General features: G+C 38.2%; 1 protein-coding gene across 2 annotated transcripts in view; it reads right to left on the reverse strand.

Annotated features, from left to right (window-relative positions):
• Nucleotides 1-81: 81 nt before the first annotated feature.
• Nucleotides 82-20,151, reverse strand: part of LOC126295126 (pre-mRNA 3' end processing protein WDR33-like) — a 155,856-nt gene continuing 135,786 nt past the window's right edge. For both annotated transcript variants that reach the window (XM_049987397.1, XM_049987396.1), the window contains exons 15-16: nucleotides 13,622-13,775; nucleotides 82-4,701 (exon numbers count right to left, since the gene is read on the reverse strand). In XM_049987397.1, coding sequence (XP_049843354.1) covers nucleotides 4,213-4,701; nucleotides 13,622-13,775 — 643 coding nt within the window. In that variant the 3' untranslated portion in view covers nucleotides 82-4,212. The remainder of the gene's footprint in view (nucleotides 4,702-13,621; nucleotides 13,776-20,151) is intronic.

A 20,151-nucleotide genomic window follows, 5' to 3' on the forward strand; every position in this document is an offset into this window, starting at 1 on the left:
ATAATTACCACAGATAAAGTGCAATACTCAAAGAACTTTTCCAGTACAGGGTAAGGACATACAAATCAGGAAAAGGAAGGATCGCTCACATTTACATTTAGCTATTACATGAATAAAATACAAAAATAACAATTCTTTCAGCTTGACATGCAAAAGTAATGTGAATGTTCAGTCCCTGGCCATTTAGATGGACAGGAAGGAACACACAGAACTGATTATACTTTTAAAAATACATGGAAATTCTGTTCATAACATAAATACAATACATAACAATTTACCAACATTTTATACAGGGTTTTGGTAACAGGAAAATAATTCAGCAGAGAAAATTATTGGGCCACTATAGAAAATTGCAACCATTCCTTAAAAAAAGAAATTAATACAATTCTCTGCCAATTTGTGCCTATCATGAATGATAGCTTCACTGATATGACACCGATTAAAAGATTCCACAAAAAAGATTGGAAAAAAATTGCAAAAGGATGCATTGGGTGAAGAACCCAGTCAGTCTTATTCACAGCGCAAGACCAGTAAGTTTTCTTTGAATCACAATGGAAATTGGTATGAAACAGAAACTAGACAAAAAAATCATAATACACATTTCTCTTAAGTACACAGAATGCTGGTGGACACAAGTTAACCTGTAGTAATAATGTCCATGGCTAAGCACTACTATGATGCAAGTCGACAGAAAGCACAGCAGAAGCTGAAAATAACAGTTCTGGCAGTGCACAATTGACTATCTTTTTCCATGTCAAACTTGTATACTCCATAGGGAAAGTTATTTCTCAAAAATATTTTTACTAATTCACATCAACAGATTTGGATCAGGACAGGCAATGTTTCCAAATGTCTATATAATGTTGAAAGTTTCCCAAAGGCAGTATATATCCCCTGTAGATTTCTCACTGCTGCAGATAGTATCACATTTCCACAATTCAGAACTTAGATTTCATAAGTCGAAAACAATTACTGCAGTGTTATCCATTTCAGCAGAAAGTTGCTGAGATGTTCTCGTGTTAGCTACTATAGCGGAATGTAGTTTCACAGGCAAAGTGCAGTGGGAGTCTCACATTTTGCAATTTATTCCACAGAAATTAAACAGTGAGCTGCAGAAAGGTAAGCTTTTAGAACAGCAAAAGCAGTAACGGAAAGAATACAGCAACTGTGTACCTTATCTGATGTTTTGTAAGAGACATTTCTCAGAACAAGTGAGATGTATCCTACCTCAATACCTCATTATCAACTCCAGTACCCCCTTCCTATAATTTGGATTAAGGCCAACATTATCACAAAATTTTCGTTGTTAAATCATTAATCTCTCATTGCTCGTAATGCATTGTGTTGGTCACAGATATCAACACAACCTAATCAACACACATTTCTGAAGGAACACTCCCATTTACATGATCAAAACGATGCTGTCCCCCCACTCAACCTACAAAACAAACACACACACACACACACACACACACACACACACACACACACACACAAGGCGCACTCAAGCTCATCCATGCGTGCGCCAGAAACATTATCACAATGGAAACTCTGAACTAAAGGAAGACACTTTTCAATACTTTTCTTTACTTGGTATCAAAACACAAGCTGATGCCACCCCTCTGCTCCAGTAGGTCTCAGTTAATATAAAATGTTTTAGTAGTAATGCAAGATTACCGTGACAGAAAATATTCTTCCAGCATACTAATCTACATCTGGTGCACCACTGATTGTCTTTGTGATGGATTCTTCAAGACACATGAAAAGATAAAACACCAATGCTCCCTGCTTCGAAATTATGACGTAAATCCTCTGGCAGTGGAAGTAACATAAACAAGGTAACAAATATCAGTTTCTACAACACTGCAGGCTACTTGTGCAAATTACATAGAGCCATATCCACTCTCATACTCTTCCTATTTTCTTTAAGTACATAACTTCACTTCAAACCTTCCACCACCTTGTTCTCCATTCACCCTCTCATCCACGTAACAACGAAGGGGAAAAAAATCACTATTCATGTTGTATAAAAATTATAACAATAAAAATATTTGAAAATGGCTTCAAATGCCATCTTGAAAGGAAAATTAAAATGATATGTAGGTAAACTACTCGCTCCTGAAAAGAATATTTCCACAGAATCTGTGCATGTAGAAAGAAAACTAAAAAATGCTACACAGTGGGATCGGATCTTGAGTGTCAGCTATATCAGACAGCCAACAAGTCAGACATAACACTCACAAATTCACATTCAGTGTCCCCAGTTTTACTCTTATTTGTGCCCATTTATCATTCTGCTCCATATGTTTCCTCTTTCCCTTGACACAGAGCCACATCCTGTGCATTGTCAAAGCCTGCAACAAAAAAGGAATGAAATGGCAGACAGTCAACTAGCAGAGAAACCCATACTGAGCTACACAGTTCTAAAGGAAGCACATTGTATCCCAAAAACCTACACAAAGGCCACAAGTTTCTGAAAGGTGAAAAATGATATGTCCTTGCTCTATACTGTTAAGTATACATTAATGCCTAAAAATTATTGGCATGAAAAATAATCACTAATTTACAGCATCCCTGCTTCAGATCAATGCATGTTTCTTTCCAACACAACCTTACACAGCAAAGTTCTGTACGCCCCAATTAATGAACACTGCTGGTATTCTTGTATGTTCCCAAGAGCATTAGATGCAAATTCCTACGCAATTTGGCCATACTTTTGAGAAATTATTGTGATTTCTCACTTTGGGGTACTGTATAAACAGGAGCACTACGACCAAGAGAAAAATGAATAACTGTAGAAGCACATGTTTGTGTCACTCACACACAAATTCAAGGCAGCCGCACAATTTCTTAGGACCATTGCCTTTTAGATTGAATCCGGAGAAATAAAAAATGTATTTTCAAATTACGCTAACAGCTCACAACTGTGCTTCAAGAAGCTAAAACACTTTCTGATTAGTGCTGTCATCGATAACTGAAAATGAGAACTCATTTTATTTTAAAAGCTCAACACAATCTAAATTTCAATAATACGTTGAAGTTGGCACCTCCCCTCCCCCTGGTGATGCCAATACAAATATTGTTTTTTCCACCTAGGTAAAGAGGAGATGAATCTTTTACACAACTCTGTTAACTGATTGTAAAATTTCATGTGTGAAAGTCTTCAAAAAATTAGTCCAATTCCCATTTGCTCTCTCACCCCACTTCCTAACTTTCCAATCTAAAGTTTCTTAATTTATGTTTTCATGTTCAGTCATCTTCCTCATTTGAGGTACTTAATGCTTACAATAATGGCTTCCCTTTGGGTTACCATAACCATTTGAACTTATCTCTGTTTCTGTGCTCTTCTTGCTTACTTGGCGAAAAAGAGTGGAATATTTTGCAAAAATAAATCATTATATAAATGTAAGTTTCTGTACTCGTCTCATGATAAGATCTCGCCAAATCACCACAAAATAAGGAAAGGTAACAGTAATAATAAAAGAACTAAATGGCCAAATAAGGTGCAACACTGCGAGATGAAAGCTTGTACAATGCACAGTGGAAAAAAAAAAATTTCTCACTTTCAGAATTAAACATAAAGATACATGCTTTGCTTCCATAGGTAAATGTGGGCCATTTAGGAGGAGCTTTAAAATCAGTTAGCATCTGGTGAAGATTTCTATACTTAGGATTCTGTAGTTAGCCCTAAGGCAAGCGTACAAGTGTTGAAAATTTCTTCACCTAGTCAAGGCACATCTTATTACACTACCCTACACTACATAAGGAGGCTAGACTGGCAGTGAATGGCTGGCCAAATCACATTCTCAGTGTGTGGGCATGGAACAGTGCAGAAGGGTCCATTCCCAAAGCATCAAATAAGCACGACTGTCAGAATTTAAGTGGTTCCTTCTTCTTCTTTTTCAATTCAGGAAATAATTTCCCATAGGAGCAGAGGAGGTCACACCACAGACAGTCTTGTAGCGTATACACATCACTCGAGAACACTAAACGTAATGTTCTTCCGTGCATCCGTAATGATTTGAATAGTTTTACAATTCCCTATATTGCAGTGACAAACCTCGTGTAGGGACAAATGGCCAACCCTATCTTTGCAAACAAGTCACCGACGAATAACTGATACCATCAGGGGTGGCTGTCCGACAGAGCCGCAGCTGACGGGACTCCGATCCACGTTCAGTCCTCACTGTCCGGCTCCGGCTGCGGACTCTGTCAGAAGCCTCCACCTCCCCTCTTCCCGGCTCCACCCCTCATCGACCCCCGCCCCCTGGATGAATACCGACCTCCGCGGCCACCACCCCGCCCGCCCCCTCTCGTGTCACCGCGGTAGCTGTTAGGAGATCGGCCCCGGTAGCCACCGGATCCGAGGTCGGCCCCGCTGCTGGTGCTGTCCCTCGGGCGTGGGTACGGGTGTGGGAGGAGGCCACCTCCTGCCACCCTGGGTCCGCCAGTGGGGGGTGGCCAGTCGTGACCGGCGTCTCCTTCCGGGCCGACGTCCTCGCCGCCTTCAGAGGGTGACCCTGGATAGCCGTCGTAGCCCTCGTCTCTGTACCTGGATGGTGGTAGCTTGCCGGAGCCTATCCCACCACGCCGATATTCCGCACGGCCGTAAGGCTCGTAGTCGGGCAGAATGGGGCTCCTTCCTCGCTGGTCGCGGTCGTAGGTCCGCACCGATCCGCTGCTGCTACGCTGCAGGTACGGCTGCAAAGAGAAAAGCAGTTGCAAATTAAATGTTAGAAACTATGAGAAACCATTGCAACCTAAATAAATAATAACTGACATACAAGAATGTATTCTATAGTGTCACAAATACCGATGGTAACATTGATGTCTTTCATGCCTGAGTAAAGTAGACATCTATACATTTATATTTTAGCATATCTAAAAATAAAGATGATGTAACTTACTAAACGAAAGCGTTGGCATGTTGATAGATACACAGACAATCACAAGCACACACACAAAATTCAAGCTTTCGCAACCAACGGTTGCTTCATCAGGAAAGAGGGAAGGAGAGGGAAAGACGAAAGGTTGTGGGTTTTAAGGGAGAGGATAAGGAGTCATTTCAGTCCCGGGAGTGGAAAGACTTACCTTAGGGGGAAAAAAGCTGACGGGTAAGTCTTTCCGCTCCCAGGACTGGAATGACTCCTTACCCTCTCTCTTAAAACCCACATCCTTTCGTCTTTCCCTCTCCTTCCCTCTTTCCTGATGAAGCACCCCTTGGTTGTGAAAGCTTGAATTTTGTGTGTCTATCAACATGCCAACGCTTTTGTTTGGTAAGTTACATCATCTTTGTTTTTGGATATATTTTTCCCGCGTGGAATGTTTCCCTCTATTATATTCATATCATTCATATTTTAGTGTATTTACATTAGCACTATTTCAAAATATTCATTCATTTTTTATTTCTTTCTGTTCTGTGTGTATTTTACAAAATCATGATAAGGCCTATAGTAGTTCTCTAATGACATGATATTTTATAGTGCCAATCAGTGTGTCCTTTTAGCTGACAGACAGCAAACGTGTGAAGATGGGATCTGTATTGCCAGGAGTCTTGTGGTGTTTCAGACCAGTAACACTGGGCAACAAAAAAATAATTTTTGAATGTTTCGAGTACTTCACGAGACAATTCCTACTAATTTTGGGTTGAGAAAAACAAATATGATAATGAAAATTTTTTATTAGCTCTATTTTCTATGATATACACAAGGTGGAAGTATTACATATTAACGGATTGAGAGAAAAGGATACATTTTAATTACATACATGCTAAGAACAATGAAAGTGCATTTGATTTTTTAAACTGGTAATTACATGCTAAGAGTTCTAAATTGCTGGAAAAATACTTTGCAGATGGTCGTGTCTGAAGAGAATCGTGTGGTGACCTACTGACTTTGTCGTCTTTTAGCTTGCCTCTTGTAATGGAGTTCCACAGAATCCCTACACAAAGACCAACAGTAATCTGCAAGCATTACTTCATTCCAACGGCTCTGATATCTTTGTTCCATAACAGAAATGTCCTGATGAAATCTCTCACCATTTTCATCACAAACAGCTCCACAACTAGGAGGGAAAATGTCTAGGTGGGAGAGGAGAGAATGGATCTTAAGGGACATGTTGCATCCAAGGTTACGGTACTTTTGCAGTAGAACTATCACCAAATACTTGTAGTTGTCATCTCTTTTGTTGCCTAAAAATCCACGAACAACACCCTTGAAGGCTTCCCAAGCTTCATTTTCTTTCCCCTCCAAAACTTGGTCAAATGCAGTATCCTTTGCAAATTCTCTCATTTGTGGTCTGAAAAAATTCCTTTCTTAACTTTTGCATCACTTAATTTCGAAAATTTCTCTCTTATGTACTTAAAGGCTCGTCCTTCTCGGTTCATAGCTTTGACAAAGTTTTTCATCAAACCCAGCTTGATATGCAGGGGTGGAAGAAGAACATCTTTTGGGTCCACAAGAGGCTTGGCAATGACATTTTTCTCGCTAGGGTGAAGATTTCTTGCAGGCCAGTCTTCTTTAATATAATGCAATTTCCTATCTCTACTGTCCCAAATACATAAGCAGCAATGCTTTGTGTAACCCAGTTGCATTCCTAAGAGTATGGTAATGACTTTTAGATCACTACAGGTTTTTCATCTGTGCTCATGATATTCAATTGAGTGCAAGAGAGCTGTCATATTTGCATACGTCTCCTTCATTTGAACAGCATGACCAACAGGAATAGATGAAAGAAGGTTCCCACTGTGAAGTAACACGGCTTTCAAACTAAGCTTGGAGGAGTCTATGAATAGCCTCCATTCAGTTGGATCATGGTTCAAATTCAAACATCTCATCAAGCCATTAATGTCGCAGCAAACAACAAGATTATTTTTCTTTTCAAAAAAGGGAAGCAGTTCCATGTGATGTTTTCTGTACTGTGAGATTCTCACATCACTTTGGAGAAGATTCCATTGCTGTAGTCAAGACCCAAGAATTTTTGCATTCTCCTTTGACAGGCCAAGGTCTCTAATGTTGTTGTTGTTGTTGTCTTCAGTCCTGAGACTGGTCCATTGATGCAGCTCTCCATGCTACTCTATTGTGTGCAAGCTTCTTCATCTCCCAGTACCTACTGCAACCTACATCCTTCTGAATCTGCTTAGTGTATTCATCTCTTGGTCTCCCTCTACGATTTTTACCCTCCACACTGCCCTCCAATACCAAATTGGTGATCCCTTGATGCCTCAGAACATGTCCCACCAACCGATCCCTTCTTCTGGTCAAGTTGTGCCACAAACTTCTCTTCTCCCCAATCCTATTCAATACTTCCTCATTAGTTATGTGATCTACCCATCTAATCTTCAGCATTCTTCTGTAACACCACATTTTGAAAGCTTCTATTCTCTTCTTGTCCAAACTATTTATCGTCCATGTTTCACTTCCATACATGGCTACACTCCATACAAATACTTTCAAAAATGACTTCCTGACACTTAAATCTATACTTGATGTTAACAAGTATTGTATCTCCCATTTCATCTTCATCTACATCCTCTTCCATTTCCATAATATTGTCCTCAAGTAAATCACCCTTGTGTAGACCCTCTATAAACTCCTTCCACCTTTCTGCTTTCCCTTCTTTGCTTAGAACTGGGTTTCCATCTGAGCTCTTGATGTTCATACAAGTGGTTCTCTTATCTCTCTTATTTTTACCTGTTGATTATTGTGCATACAATATTGTATATTGCCTGACTTTCCCTATATCTTATAATTATGTGTTGCATCATTTTACATTGTCAAAGGCTTTTTAAATATCGACAAATAAAATGAAGGTTCGTTGCTTTTTAACTCTTGCCTCCATTATCAAGTGCAATGTCGTATCTGCCTCTCTGGGTCTTTTACTTTTTCTAAACCCAGACTCATCATCCTCTACTAGATCTGTAGTTTTATTGTCCATTCTTCTGTATATTATTGTCAGTAATTCCTATACATGAGCTGCTAAGTTCATTGTGCTAAAGCTGTTGCACATAGTGGTCCTTGCTCGCTTCTGGAGCGTCTGGATGATATTTTTCTGAAAGTTATGTTTCCAATTCGTCTTCCATTTCTTTGTCTATCAACTCCTCCAATAGTTTCTCTATTCTCAATCTCTAATGAGATCACTCAATTCTGCTTGACTCAGTCTGTGCAGTTTATCATCTTTTCCCTCAAAATAAGGGTCATGGGATATGGAAGGCTTGTTTGGTTCTTCTTGTTCCACACCGTCTTCATTTTCTACTTCAAACACACAATTTTCGGGTGGAGTAAGAACTGGTAAACTATCCGAATGTGGAATGGGTCGAATAGCAGATGGAAAATTCGGGTACTGAACTGTTCTTCTTTTCTTCATAGACAATCCTGCCTTTATAGATGGAGTCAGGCAGAAATAGCAGTCATCTGTATAGTTTGTAGGCTCCCGCCAAATCATAGGCACAACAAAAACCATAGATTGTTTCTTCTTTTTCAGCCATTCTCGCAGTGTAATTGAACATGTGTTGCAACATATATGTGGAGCCCAAGATTTATCCTGGTCCCCTACTTTCATACCAAAATAATACTGATAGGCAGTCTTTACAAGAAGCATCAGATTGTGTTTCTGTGAGGAAAACATTATAAATGTTATTTCACCACAAATATAACAAAAGTTATTCACCATATTTACACATTTTTGTGGCATTTTTACAAATTTTACAGTAAAAAAACACTTGCAAACCAGAAATTTTGCATTAATTTGAGTAGAAACAACATGTAATTCACAGTCACAGAAACAGTATCTACGTTTATGACTTACAAATAGCTGAAGAGCATTTGTATTTTGTTATTTGACAGATGTACCAAATCCCCCCCCCCCCCCCCCCAAAAAAAAAAAACAACCCTCAAAATTTAAAATCTTCACTCCAAAAAATAAAATGTCACTTTTTCTTCAAAACAAGAGCTAATCTGTCATTTTTATGGTGATTTCTAAATTCAGCAGATGGAAATACATGTAAATGTACTATTTTTAAGCCCGAAACATTTTCATTGTTGCCCAGTGTAATCAAACAAAAGCATAAAAGAAAATTGCTAATTGAGTCCAAACAGAAGGCTCTTGGAAAAATAAAGAAACAAATAAATAAATAATAAAAAAAGCGCCACTCAGTCAGACAAGTCAATAGATGTATCAAGCATTCAATAAACTATTACACAAGAAGATTTATTCGAGATAAAGTATCATAGAAAATAATCGTTTCACTTGATCAATTTATTAAGTTACAACAGTGAGGATGAAAATATTGATAATTCTTCTGGAGAAAAATAAAGTAATGGAAAAAACATAAATATGATATTCGCAGAAGATAACCCAAATATCCATTATATCAATGAATTTTGTTTTACAAACGTGGGTGATCAATGACGAAATAATATACTGCTTTCCACATTGCATCATTTCAAGACCCTACAGTTAGAAAAATTAATCAAAACAAAAGAAGACAATGTTACTAAGAGTTATTTATATGACTGCCACAGAAAATAAATGTATGTCAATGTATGAATTTCTCTCACACTCTTAAGAATTCCAATATGGATGAACTAATAATCCAAAATGACAAGGAACACCCCATCTCACTGTTAATGGCGAACAGCTGGTTACAAGCTGCCAATGAAATCAGCAGATAGACATCCTTTTAAGGCTTCGAGAAGGGATGGGAAAGGGGGAAGACAGCGTTTTACCAGTCCAAAATGACACAAGGTGTAACCAACCTGTGGCCACTGGCTGTTTTCAGAATAGTTATTAGAAACATTCGGTAAATTTAGCCAGCTTCTTGATGCATCACACTTATTGCTTTCAGCAACATACAACCAAACTATCACCTTTTACCTAACCAAGATCTCGGGTTGCACTGCAGATTGGTCTGTCACCACAACTTTCCTTCCAATAAATAACATCATGTCACATCACAGTTATTGGCTTCACCGGCTCAGAACCAAAGTGAAGTTTTGAATTTCATATTTAATAAATCACTCAAACAGGAGGATTGTATAGACATTTTGTTGTTTCAATGTCACAAAGACTTCCATATAAAGAACAAACTAATAGGCACCCTGCTGTAGAGAAACAACTAAAATAGTTAACAACACGTATGTCGCAGGGTCCAGATGAAATCCTAGATTGGTTTTTCAGAAAGTATTCAATGGCACTGGCCCCTTACTTTGCTTGCATTTATCAAGACCTGTTGCCCAGCAGAAAGTCCCAAGTGAGACACATGACTCCTGTAGATAAGAAGGATATAAGAACCCAGAATTACATACCAATATCCTTGACATCAATTTGCTGCAAAAATCTTCACCACATTCTAAGTTCAATTATAATAAATTTTCTTGAGGCAAAAAAGCTTCTGTCCACAAATCAATACGTATTCAGTAAGCATCACCCGTGCAAAACACAGTTTGCCCTTTTATCACATGATATTCAGAGAACTGCATATGAAAGGCAACACGCAGATCCCACATCCCAGAAAGCATTTGACGTGGTACTCCACTGCAAACTGTTTGTGAATGTCTGAGCACAAGGAACAGGTTCCCATATATCTGAGCGGCTCACAGATTTTTTAAGTAGTAGAACTCAGTATGTTGTCCTCAATTGCGAGTATTCGTCCGATACAAGTGTGTCATCAGGTGTGCTCCCAGGGAAGTGTGATAAGGTCACTCTTATTTTCTGTATATGTAAATGATGTGGCTGACGCAGTGAGCTGCAATCTGCTGATGATGCTGTGGTGTACAGGAAGGTGTCATCGACGAGTAACTGTAGAAGGATACAAACTGCCTTAGAAAGACTTTGTACTTAGTGCAATGATTGGCTGCTTGTTCTGAATGTAGAAAAATGTAAGTTAAAGCAGAGGAGTAGGAAAGAGAATCCTGTAATGTTGAAAGATAGTATTTATGGCGAGCTGCTTGACAGAGCCAAATCAATTAAATATCTAGATGTAACTTTTCTAAGTAATACGCTATAGAATGAGCACTTATGAACAGCAGTAGGGAAGGAGAATAGTTGACATCAGTTTATTGGGCTAGTTTTAGGAACTTGTAGCTCATCTATAAAGGAGTCCGCATATAGGACATTATGTGTGTAGAAGCAGACGAAGTGCAACCGATCAACCTAGTGCAGACATATGGCTACATTACAGTCCAGTTTGTCACTGTGATCTTTATCTCGAACAAGAGGGACCTTTATCTCCAACAAGAGGTAGAACACATCAAAGCTATGATGATGAAAATTTAATGAAGCCCTGAAAATATCAAACTATTCAATTTTAGCACTCTAAATGCAATGTCTCCTTTGTTGCATATTATCAATTAACCATAACTATGCTCACATTGGCTTCATGGTAACATGCATACCTATCCAAGCATACTGGACAAAAAATTAGACGCTGGTCCAAGACTTAACACTAATAGCACATAACACTACATCTTGCCTCAATAATGACCCCATTTGGCAAACAAGAGGGTCCACAAGTTTCTTCCTTATCTGGCTCATTAGCCACACCCAAAAGGAAGGAATCGCGTGGTGACGTATCCAGCGAGTGCAGGGGCCAGGGACTTTTTGTAATTACTCTGTCTCCAAATATTACATGTATAAGTCATAGGGAATAATGTGCTACATGAGCAGTAGCATTGTCTTGTTGGAAAAATGAATGACTCATCTCATTTCCATTCAGCAGGGCAATAATGGATAAATTATGTGGGGACTTCAGAAGTAACAAGAGTATAGAAAAAGATTGACGTTATAATACGCGGTCATGTTATGGCAACACACAACACACCAATTTTCTCTCACTTCAATGGCATTTCTCTTAAGGCATGTGGATTTTATGATGACCACTGTGAGGTTGTAGTGCCTCAAGTATTGGTCAGATTCTCAGGATCGTGGAGGGCTGATGTATTGAGCATAAGTGTCAAATATGCTTACAAAAGCCAAATGAATCTGTTGTAGTAGAACATTATCTTGGCAGCAGCCGTTCTATAGAATAAAACAACAACAAGATTCTGGCATGAACTTCAAGCTATTGGGAGAGTGTTACTGAGGAATCAGTTGAAATTAAATAAGCAAGTGATCTTATGTATAGAAATGCAGGTTTTTTGCTTAAATTCTTCCCCAGATCATAAGGATGGAGTTAATGCTACCTCGGCTATTAATTATTACTATTCAATATTGGTAACTTCTGACATTTATCACTTTTGATAGTGTACTGGTCATAGTGTTTACCCTGTGTGTTTCTTTTGTTTTTCCACATACACTCTGCATACCAAGGTTTTAAATTTCCTAGGACAATGATTTCTTGTTGCATGTTTGCCTCGAAAATGACAGGGATGGCACCTGTCAAAATATCGTTGGTTGTTGAAGCTGTCTCATAGCCGCATTCCTGTAGCTTACTTGAAAAACCTTATGACATGTACCCCATGTTATTCAATCTGTATGTTGAGGAACCAATAATATAAACTAAAGATACATTTGGGAAAGGAATACAATGCTGAAAGGAGTAGATGAATTTTCCTATTTGGGGAGCAAACTAACTTACGATGGCAGAAGTAATGGCTCTACAGTATATTGCATAGTAGTAATAGCTAGAAAATCTTTTCTGGAAAAGAGAAACATTCTGATGTAGAATAAGTGTCGTGAAGTCTCTTCTGAAAATATGCGACTTGGAAACAAAACATGAATGATAAGCAGTTCAGACAAGACAAGAATAGATGGTTTCAAATTACAGTGCTATAATGAATACTGTAGGTCAGATGGGTAGATAGGACAAGTAATGAAGAGAGACTGAATCAAATTAAGAACAGATAGTTACGACATGACATAATTATAAAAATTGAATTAGGTGATAGGATGCATCCTAAGGTATAAAGTAATACACATTAAATTGCTGTCCCATAAAACAGTACTGACAATTTTCTCATTTTCTAGTTATATAGCTATTAGTTAAAGAAACTCATTTAAATGCCTATTGTACCTTTTTATGTTAATATTTCACATGTAATAAACTTATATTTTACCAAACTATAGTTTTCCCATTACACATTTGCCTATTAACAGGCCCTGTGCAAGAAGTCTGTCAGTCAGCGCTCAGTAGCCTGAATGCAAAAAACTATGTTAGTCTGGGCCTAACAGTGAAATCAAGTACAATCTGCATTTCACTGCAAATTTTTGTTAATGGCGCATTATCGTTCAACCAGTACAGACATTATCTTATTATTTTATTTTAACAGCCTGTGTTCAATACTCAAAATGTGAATATTTATGTGACATTATTGTAAAGCTACTATTCATGATTGGTATCAGCATTTGAGAAACTCTGTCAAGCCACTCAGAGATTGTGTGAAGTGCTGACCATTGATATATGAATTGTTAAAATTACAAAATACAAGCTGATAATGGTAGGTTTAAAGCAATACATGCAATGAATGAAACAAGTGAACTTGAGTGTCTTGTGCTAGCAAGTCGTTATTTACTGTGACTGAACCTGCTAATTAGCTAAACAAGTTTCTCTAAGGTGAACTTCAACAAGAAGCTCGAGGCAACGTAAAAGGTCAGTAACATTATAATGAGTCTATAGAGTGAGCACCTGTGGAGTAGAAGGTCGTCCATCGTCCGAGCCATTGTCCGCTCCCCAGCGCCTCTTCCGTGGGCCCCCAGGGACAGGTGCGGGTCCCCCACCCCCACCGGGAGCCCACTGCTGCCTCATGTCGTGGTCCTCCACCGGGCCGACGTCTCGATATCTGGATAACAACATGGGTCGAGTTAAAAATTTGTAATGGTATCTCAGTTTTCCAGGAACAAGGAAAATATCTGTTGGTATATCCTGTTAACTTGAACAGAGAGATGTAATCTATCCTACAACCCCCCTCCCTTCCACCCCAGCACACCATGAACTTTGCCGTTGGTGGGTATGGTTGCGCACCTCAGCGATACATACAGCTGTACCATAGGTGCAACCACAACAGAGAGATATCAAAACGACCTTGCTGTGCTGGCACTGCTGAAATATGCTATCCCGGCTGAAGACCACAGTTGAAATATGGTCACTATTTTTATTTACTTAAATTTGGCATATTTCGTGTCAGTACCTTTTCCGTAAAATGTTTACAAGGCAATATTTGTCTTGGCTTCAGTTGTCTAGTGGAAGTATGATTCCACTACGCAGTTTTGTTGGCTGCAGAAATGTCCTGGTTCAATGCATTTGCCTCGTTTTTTGGTGCTTCAAATACCATTTCTTCAAATGCGGTTTCTTCTTAAAGCTAATATAGAAAAAGTAGTAACATAATTCATTTTTTTTATTCACTTCCAAATTATTATGACAGCTACCTGCACATTGTTCAACCGTCAACACAAACCACGAGTTCACTGCTGACTGCCGACAGTCAAAGACGTCTCCAGCGTCAAAGACATTTTACACAACACACAAGCTTCCACTTGTAATCAGTCTCTTTGATATTCTTCGTCATATTTACTAATAGTAATCAATATGCTTTCACTCTCAGAAATATAAGTAAATTAACATAAAATAAGGCAAATTACAATAAAAAAATTTCTGACAAAAAATATAAGAAAACATTTACAATTTGGTATCAACAAATCCGGTAGAAAATAAACACATCTCCCAGATCCATTACACTGCAAATAGCTGAAATCAAGGGGAAACTACAGCCATAATTTTTCCCATAGGCACAAGCTTTACTGTATGGTTAAATGATTATGGCATCCTCTTAGGTAAAATATTCCAGACATAAAATAGTCCCCCATTCGGATCTCCAGGCGGAGACTACTCAGGAGGATGTCGTTATCAGGAGAAACATAACAGGCGTTCTACGGTTTGAAGCATGAAACGTCAGATCTCTTAACTGGGTGGTAGGTTATAAAATTTAAAAAGAGAAATGGGAGGTTAAAGTTAGACATAGTGGGAATCAATGAAGTTCGGTGGCAGGAGGAACAAGACTTCTGATCAGGTGAATACAGGGTTATAAATACAAAGTCAAATAATGGTAATACAGGAGAAGGTTTAATCATCATCATTATCTTGGACAGTTTCCAGCCTCTGTCTCGGTCTGTATGGAAGTAGGTCTAATAAAGAATTAAAAAATAGTAATGTGGATAAGCTACTACGAACAGCACAGTGAATGCATTATTGTAGCCAAGATAGACACAAGGCCCACATCTACCACCAAAGTACAAGTTTATATGCCAACTAGCTCCGCACTTTATGAAGAGATTGAAGAAATGTAAGATGCGATAAAAGAAATTATTCAGATAGATGAGGGAAATGAAAATTTAATAATCATGGGGGACTAAAATTCGATAGTAGGAAAAGGAGGGGAAGGAAAAGTATTACGTGAATATGGACTGGGGGTAAGGAATGAAAGAGGATACTGCCTGGTAGGATTTTGGACTGAGCATAATTTAATCAAGCTAACACTTGATTTAAGAATCATGAAAGAAGGTTGTATATGTGGAAGAGGCCTGGAGACACTGGAAGGTTTCAGACAGATTATATAACGATAAGACAGAGATTTAGAAACCAGGTTTTAAATTGTAAGACATTTCCAGGGGCAGATGTGGATGCCGGCCACAATTTATTGGCTATGAACTTTAGATTAAAACTGAAGAAACTGCAAAAAGGCAGGAATTTAGTGAGATGGGACCTGGATAAATTGAAAGAACCAGAGGTTGCAGAGAGCGCATTAGGGAACGGTTACAAAAACAGGGGACAGAAATACAGTAGAGAGCTTTGAGAGATGACAGTGAAGGCAGCAGGGGATCAAGTGAGTAAAAATACGAAGGCTAGTAGAAATCCTTGGGTTACAGAACACATAGTGAATTTAATTGATGAAAGGAGAAAATGTAAAAATGCAGTAAACGAAGCAGGCAAAAAGAAATATAAACTTTTCAAAAATGTCATTGACAGGAAGTGCAAAATGGAGAAAAGAGAACCACCTGCATGAATAGCAAGGGTTCAGACAGAAAACCAATCCCAAGCAAAGAAGGGACAGCAGAAAGGTGGAAGGAGTATACAGAGGGTCTATACAAGGATGATGTCTTTGAGGGCAATATTATGGAAATGGATGGGGTCGCAGATGAAAATGAAATGAGACATATGATATTACATGAAGAATTTGACAGAGCACTGAAAGACCTAAGTCGAAACAAGGCTCCGGGAGTAGACAACATTCTTTTAGAACTACTGATAGCCTTGGGAGAGCCAGCCATGACAAAGCTCCACCATCTGCTGAGCAAGATGTATGAGGCAGGCGAAATATCTTCAGACTTCAAGAAGAATATAATAACTCCAATCCCAAAAAAAAAAAAAGCAGGTGTTGACATGTGTGAAAATTACCGAACTATCAGTTTTATAAGACATTGTTGTAAAATACTAACACGAATTCTTTACAAATGAATGGAAAAACTTGTAGAAGCCAACCTGAAGAACACTTTGGGTTCCACAGAAATGTTGGAACACACGAGGCAATACTGACCCTACGACTTACCTTAGAATACAGGTTAAGGAAAGGCAAACCTACATTTCTAGCATTTGTGGACTTAGAGAAAGCAAATGACAATGTTGACTGGAATACTCTCTTTCAAATTCTGAAGATGGCAGGTGTAAATTACAGGGAGAAAAAGGCTGTTTACAATTTGTACAGAAACCAGGTGGCAGTTACAAGAGTTGAGAGGAATGAAAGAGTCCCCGATGTTATTCAATCTGTATATTGAGCAAGCAGTACAGGAAATGAAAGAAAAATTTGGAGTAGGAATTAAAATCCATAGAGAAGAAATAAAAACTTTGAAGTTTGCCGATGACATTGTAATTCTGTCAGAGAGAGCAAACGACGTTGAAGAGCAGCTGAACGGAATGGACAGTGTCTTGGAAGGAGGTTATAAGATGAACATCAACAAAAGCAAAACAAGGATAATGGAATGAAGTCAAATTGAATCATGTGATACTGAGGGAATTAGATTAGTAAAAGAGACACTTAGAGCAGTAAATGGGTTTTGCTATTAGGGGAGCAAAATAACTGATGATGGTCGAAGTAGAGAAGATATAAAATGTAGACTGACTATGGCAAGGAAAGTGTTTCTGAAGAAGATAAATTTGTTAACATCAAATATAGAGCTAAGTATTACAAATTCTTTTCTGAAAGTATTTGTATGGAGGTTAGCCAATGTATGGACGATAAACAATTTAGTCAAGAAGCGAATAGAAGCTTTTGAAATTTGGTGCCACAGAAGAATGCTGAAGATTAGATGAGTAGACCACGTAACTAATGAGGAGATACTGAAGAGAATGGGGGAGAAGGGGAATTTGTGGCACAAATTGACTAGAAGAAGAGGTCAGTTGGTAGGACACGTTCTAAGGCATCAAGGGATCACCAATTTAGTATTGGAGGGCAGCGTGGAGGGTAAAAATTGTAGGAGGAGACCAAGAGATAAATACACTAAGCAGATTCAGAAGGATGTAGGTTGCAGTAGTTACACAGAGATGAGGCTTGCCCACAATAGAGCAGCATGAAGAGCTGCATCAAACCTGTCTCTGGACTGAAGACCACAACAACTATCCAAAGAGAAATGGTTCTCACATAAGTGAAATAAATTAATAATCAGAAACAAGCATCTCGAGAACATATAAATGAATATACAATGGAGTGCATAAGATAATTTTACAATGTTCGCTTACAAAGGTAATGTTACTGCACTGAAGATGCACTATGTCAGATTTTATGTAACACCTACATTAAACGACATTAATAATAATGCATACATCAACTGGTTCTACTAACAAATTTATCAATGTTGTACATAGAGCTTGCTAACAATAAATCTGTTGTGCTTCTCTTAAGCTGACCTATGTTAGCAACTGAACTTTTTTATGGCAGTTGAAAAGCTATTAAAATATATATTTCTGAATACAGGACTCCTTTCAGGACCCAAGTAGGTGACTAGAGCTTTGTGATTTCATTCTTATTTATTATGGTATTGAGTCTATGAGCTGAGCTGTTTGCTTGAAAAAGAGATATATTATTTACCATATAGAAGGCATAATAATGATAATAATGCATTCAGATATGTTTCAAAGAGCAATTGGTTACAAGACTCAACATAGAAGGGCATAATCAGTGGGACCATGGTAATAACAGATACAAATAGTAACAGAGTGTGGACACTATTCGCAAAGCATGTTGCTTGTCCCACTGGTAACATATGGGCCCTAATAAAATGAAATGGACCTGGGCAAGGCAAGAACTGTAGTTGGTACTAATCTATGGGACCACTGGAGGAAAGTACAAAGAAAACAGGTTTTGCATCTAGTAGATGAAGTGGTGCGAATGAATTCACTACTTCTTTAAAAGCTGACCAATCTTCCATCTCTGCGATAGTAGTATGAAAGTGCAAATGTTTTCTAGAGGACCCATTGCAATCGGTGTTGACGATTAAGATGCCAGATACCTTTTATTTAAAAAATAAAAAATACATATGTCTCAACATAGGATCGAACCATGGACCTCCTGAATGCTAACCCAAAATACCATTCAATGCATCAACCGTACAGCACGACTAATATGTGCTGACAGAGGTAGTTACCATACATGTGGTTATAGTGTTACCCAATTACCACTTTTAATGTACTTTTTCTGCCGGATGTACTCCCCGAACGAAATTTTCTATTTTTTCATCGCTGGCAAGTGATGAGTCGTGCTGCAAAGCCCGAGTGCGTGAATTTCGCTTCATCCTGTATACATCAGTCAGTACTATTAAGAAATTCATGAATGGAGTAGGAGGAGTTCAACATCAATAAATCCATCAACCACACCTAAAACTGAACTTTACTGGTAGCTAAACTGTTTAGGGTTACTGGCAAGTTACTGAAGATGTGTTTTCCTCAATAATGGACACTTCCCTGGACCCAAGTGATCAACTTTAAATATTATGTAATCTACAAAGATTATTCTTATTTCTAGTAATGATTTCGTGAACTGAGCTGTTGGTTTAAAAAAAGATAGTTCCAGCTATACGAGATATGTGGTAAGTGTAATGGGTTGACAAACAATCTCTGTAATGTATAAGGAAAGACAGCTACACACTTAAGACATTCTTAGCATGGAGATGGTGATTCAATTTGATTTCCTTGGAACAGATGCATTGTGCCAGCTATCAAGAGAAGCTCACAGCCTCCTATATATCCGGCCCATGGCCCCTGGTATTTTTCTCGGAGTTCTGAAAGCTTCTCACTAGGTATAAGACTACACAAATATGGAAAAGAGCTTAAAACCATGTATTACAGCAGCGGGTCATATGTATCCCATCAACTATGTGAGGGTTAAGTGTCAGAAACCTGAAACATCCCATACATCTCATGAGAATCTTCTTAGAAAACTTCAACTGCTGTATTTCAGTAGAGAAACAATTACTATTCTGCAGCCCCCCTATATATCTGTCCCAGAGAGACCTCACAACTAAATCTATGCAAAGAACAGCACCCAATGTACAGCCATTCTTCTCTCACTTGATTTGTGAAATAAATGGAAAAATAATCTTAATGTAGGGTATAAAAAGTGCCCTCTGACACATAGTTTACAGTGATTTGCAGAGAACTGGTGTGTAAATACTGCCTTTTTAAATGTAGTCCAGGTGGTACGGTATCTGGCATCTTAATCATCAACACTGATTGCAATGGGTCCTCTAGAAAACAAAGCCAAATGGTCATTAAGACTACTGATGTTATTTTATTTCAAAAAATGAAACACATTTCGCGACAAAAATACACATTTCCTTACAGTTGCAAGACAGGTTTAACATACCTTCTCTGATTTTGGAAATAACCTCAGAAAAAAGTGGATCTTTTGAAAGAAGTCTATAAGGCGGGAAAGAATTGTGTAAACCAACACTGTAGCTGACAGCCAATAAAATTTTGGTTCTACTATGTTTGTTATTGTTGGTTATTACTCAATGTGTTGTATCTATTATCTTACAGGTACTTTGTATTTTACTTTCAAGAAATATATGAGTACTTAGCGTGCAAACCACCAACGACTGACACAATTTTCTTCTTCTTATCACCCATACTTTCTAACATATTAATTACTTTTTTTAGTGCCAAAATGT

The sequence above is a fragment of the Schistocerca gregaria genome, chromosome 11 (assembly GCF_023897955.1).
Source record: "Schistocerca gregaria isolate iqSchGreg1 chromosome 11, iqSchGreg1.2, whole genome shotgun sequence".
NCBI lineage: Eukaryota > Metazoa > Arthropoda > Insecta > Orthoptera > Acrididae > Schistocerca > Schistocerca gregaria.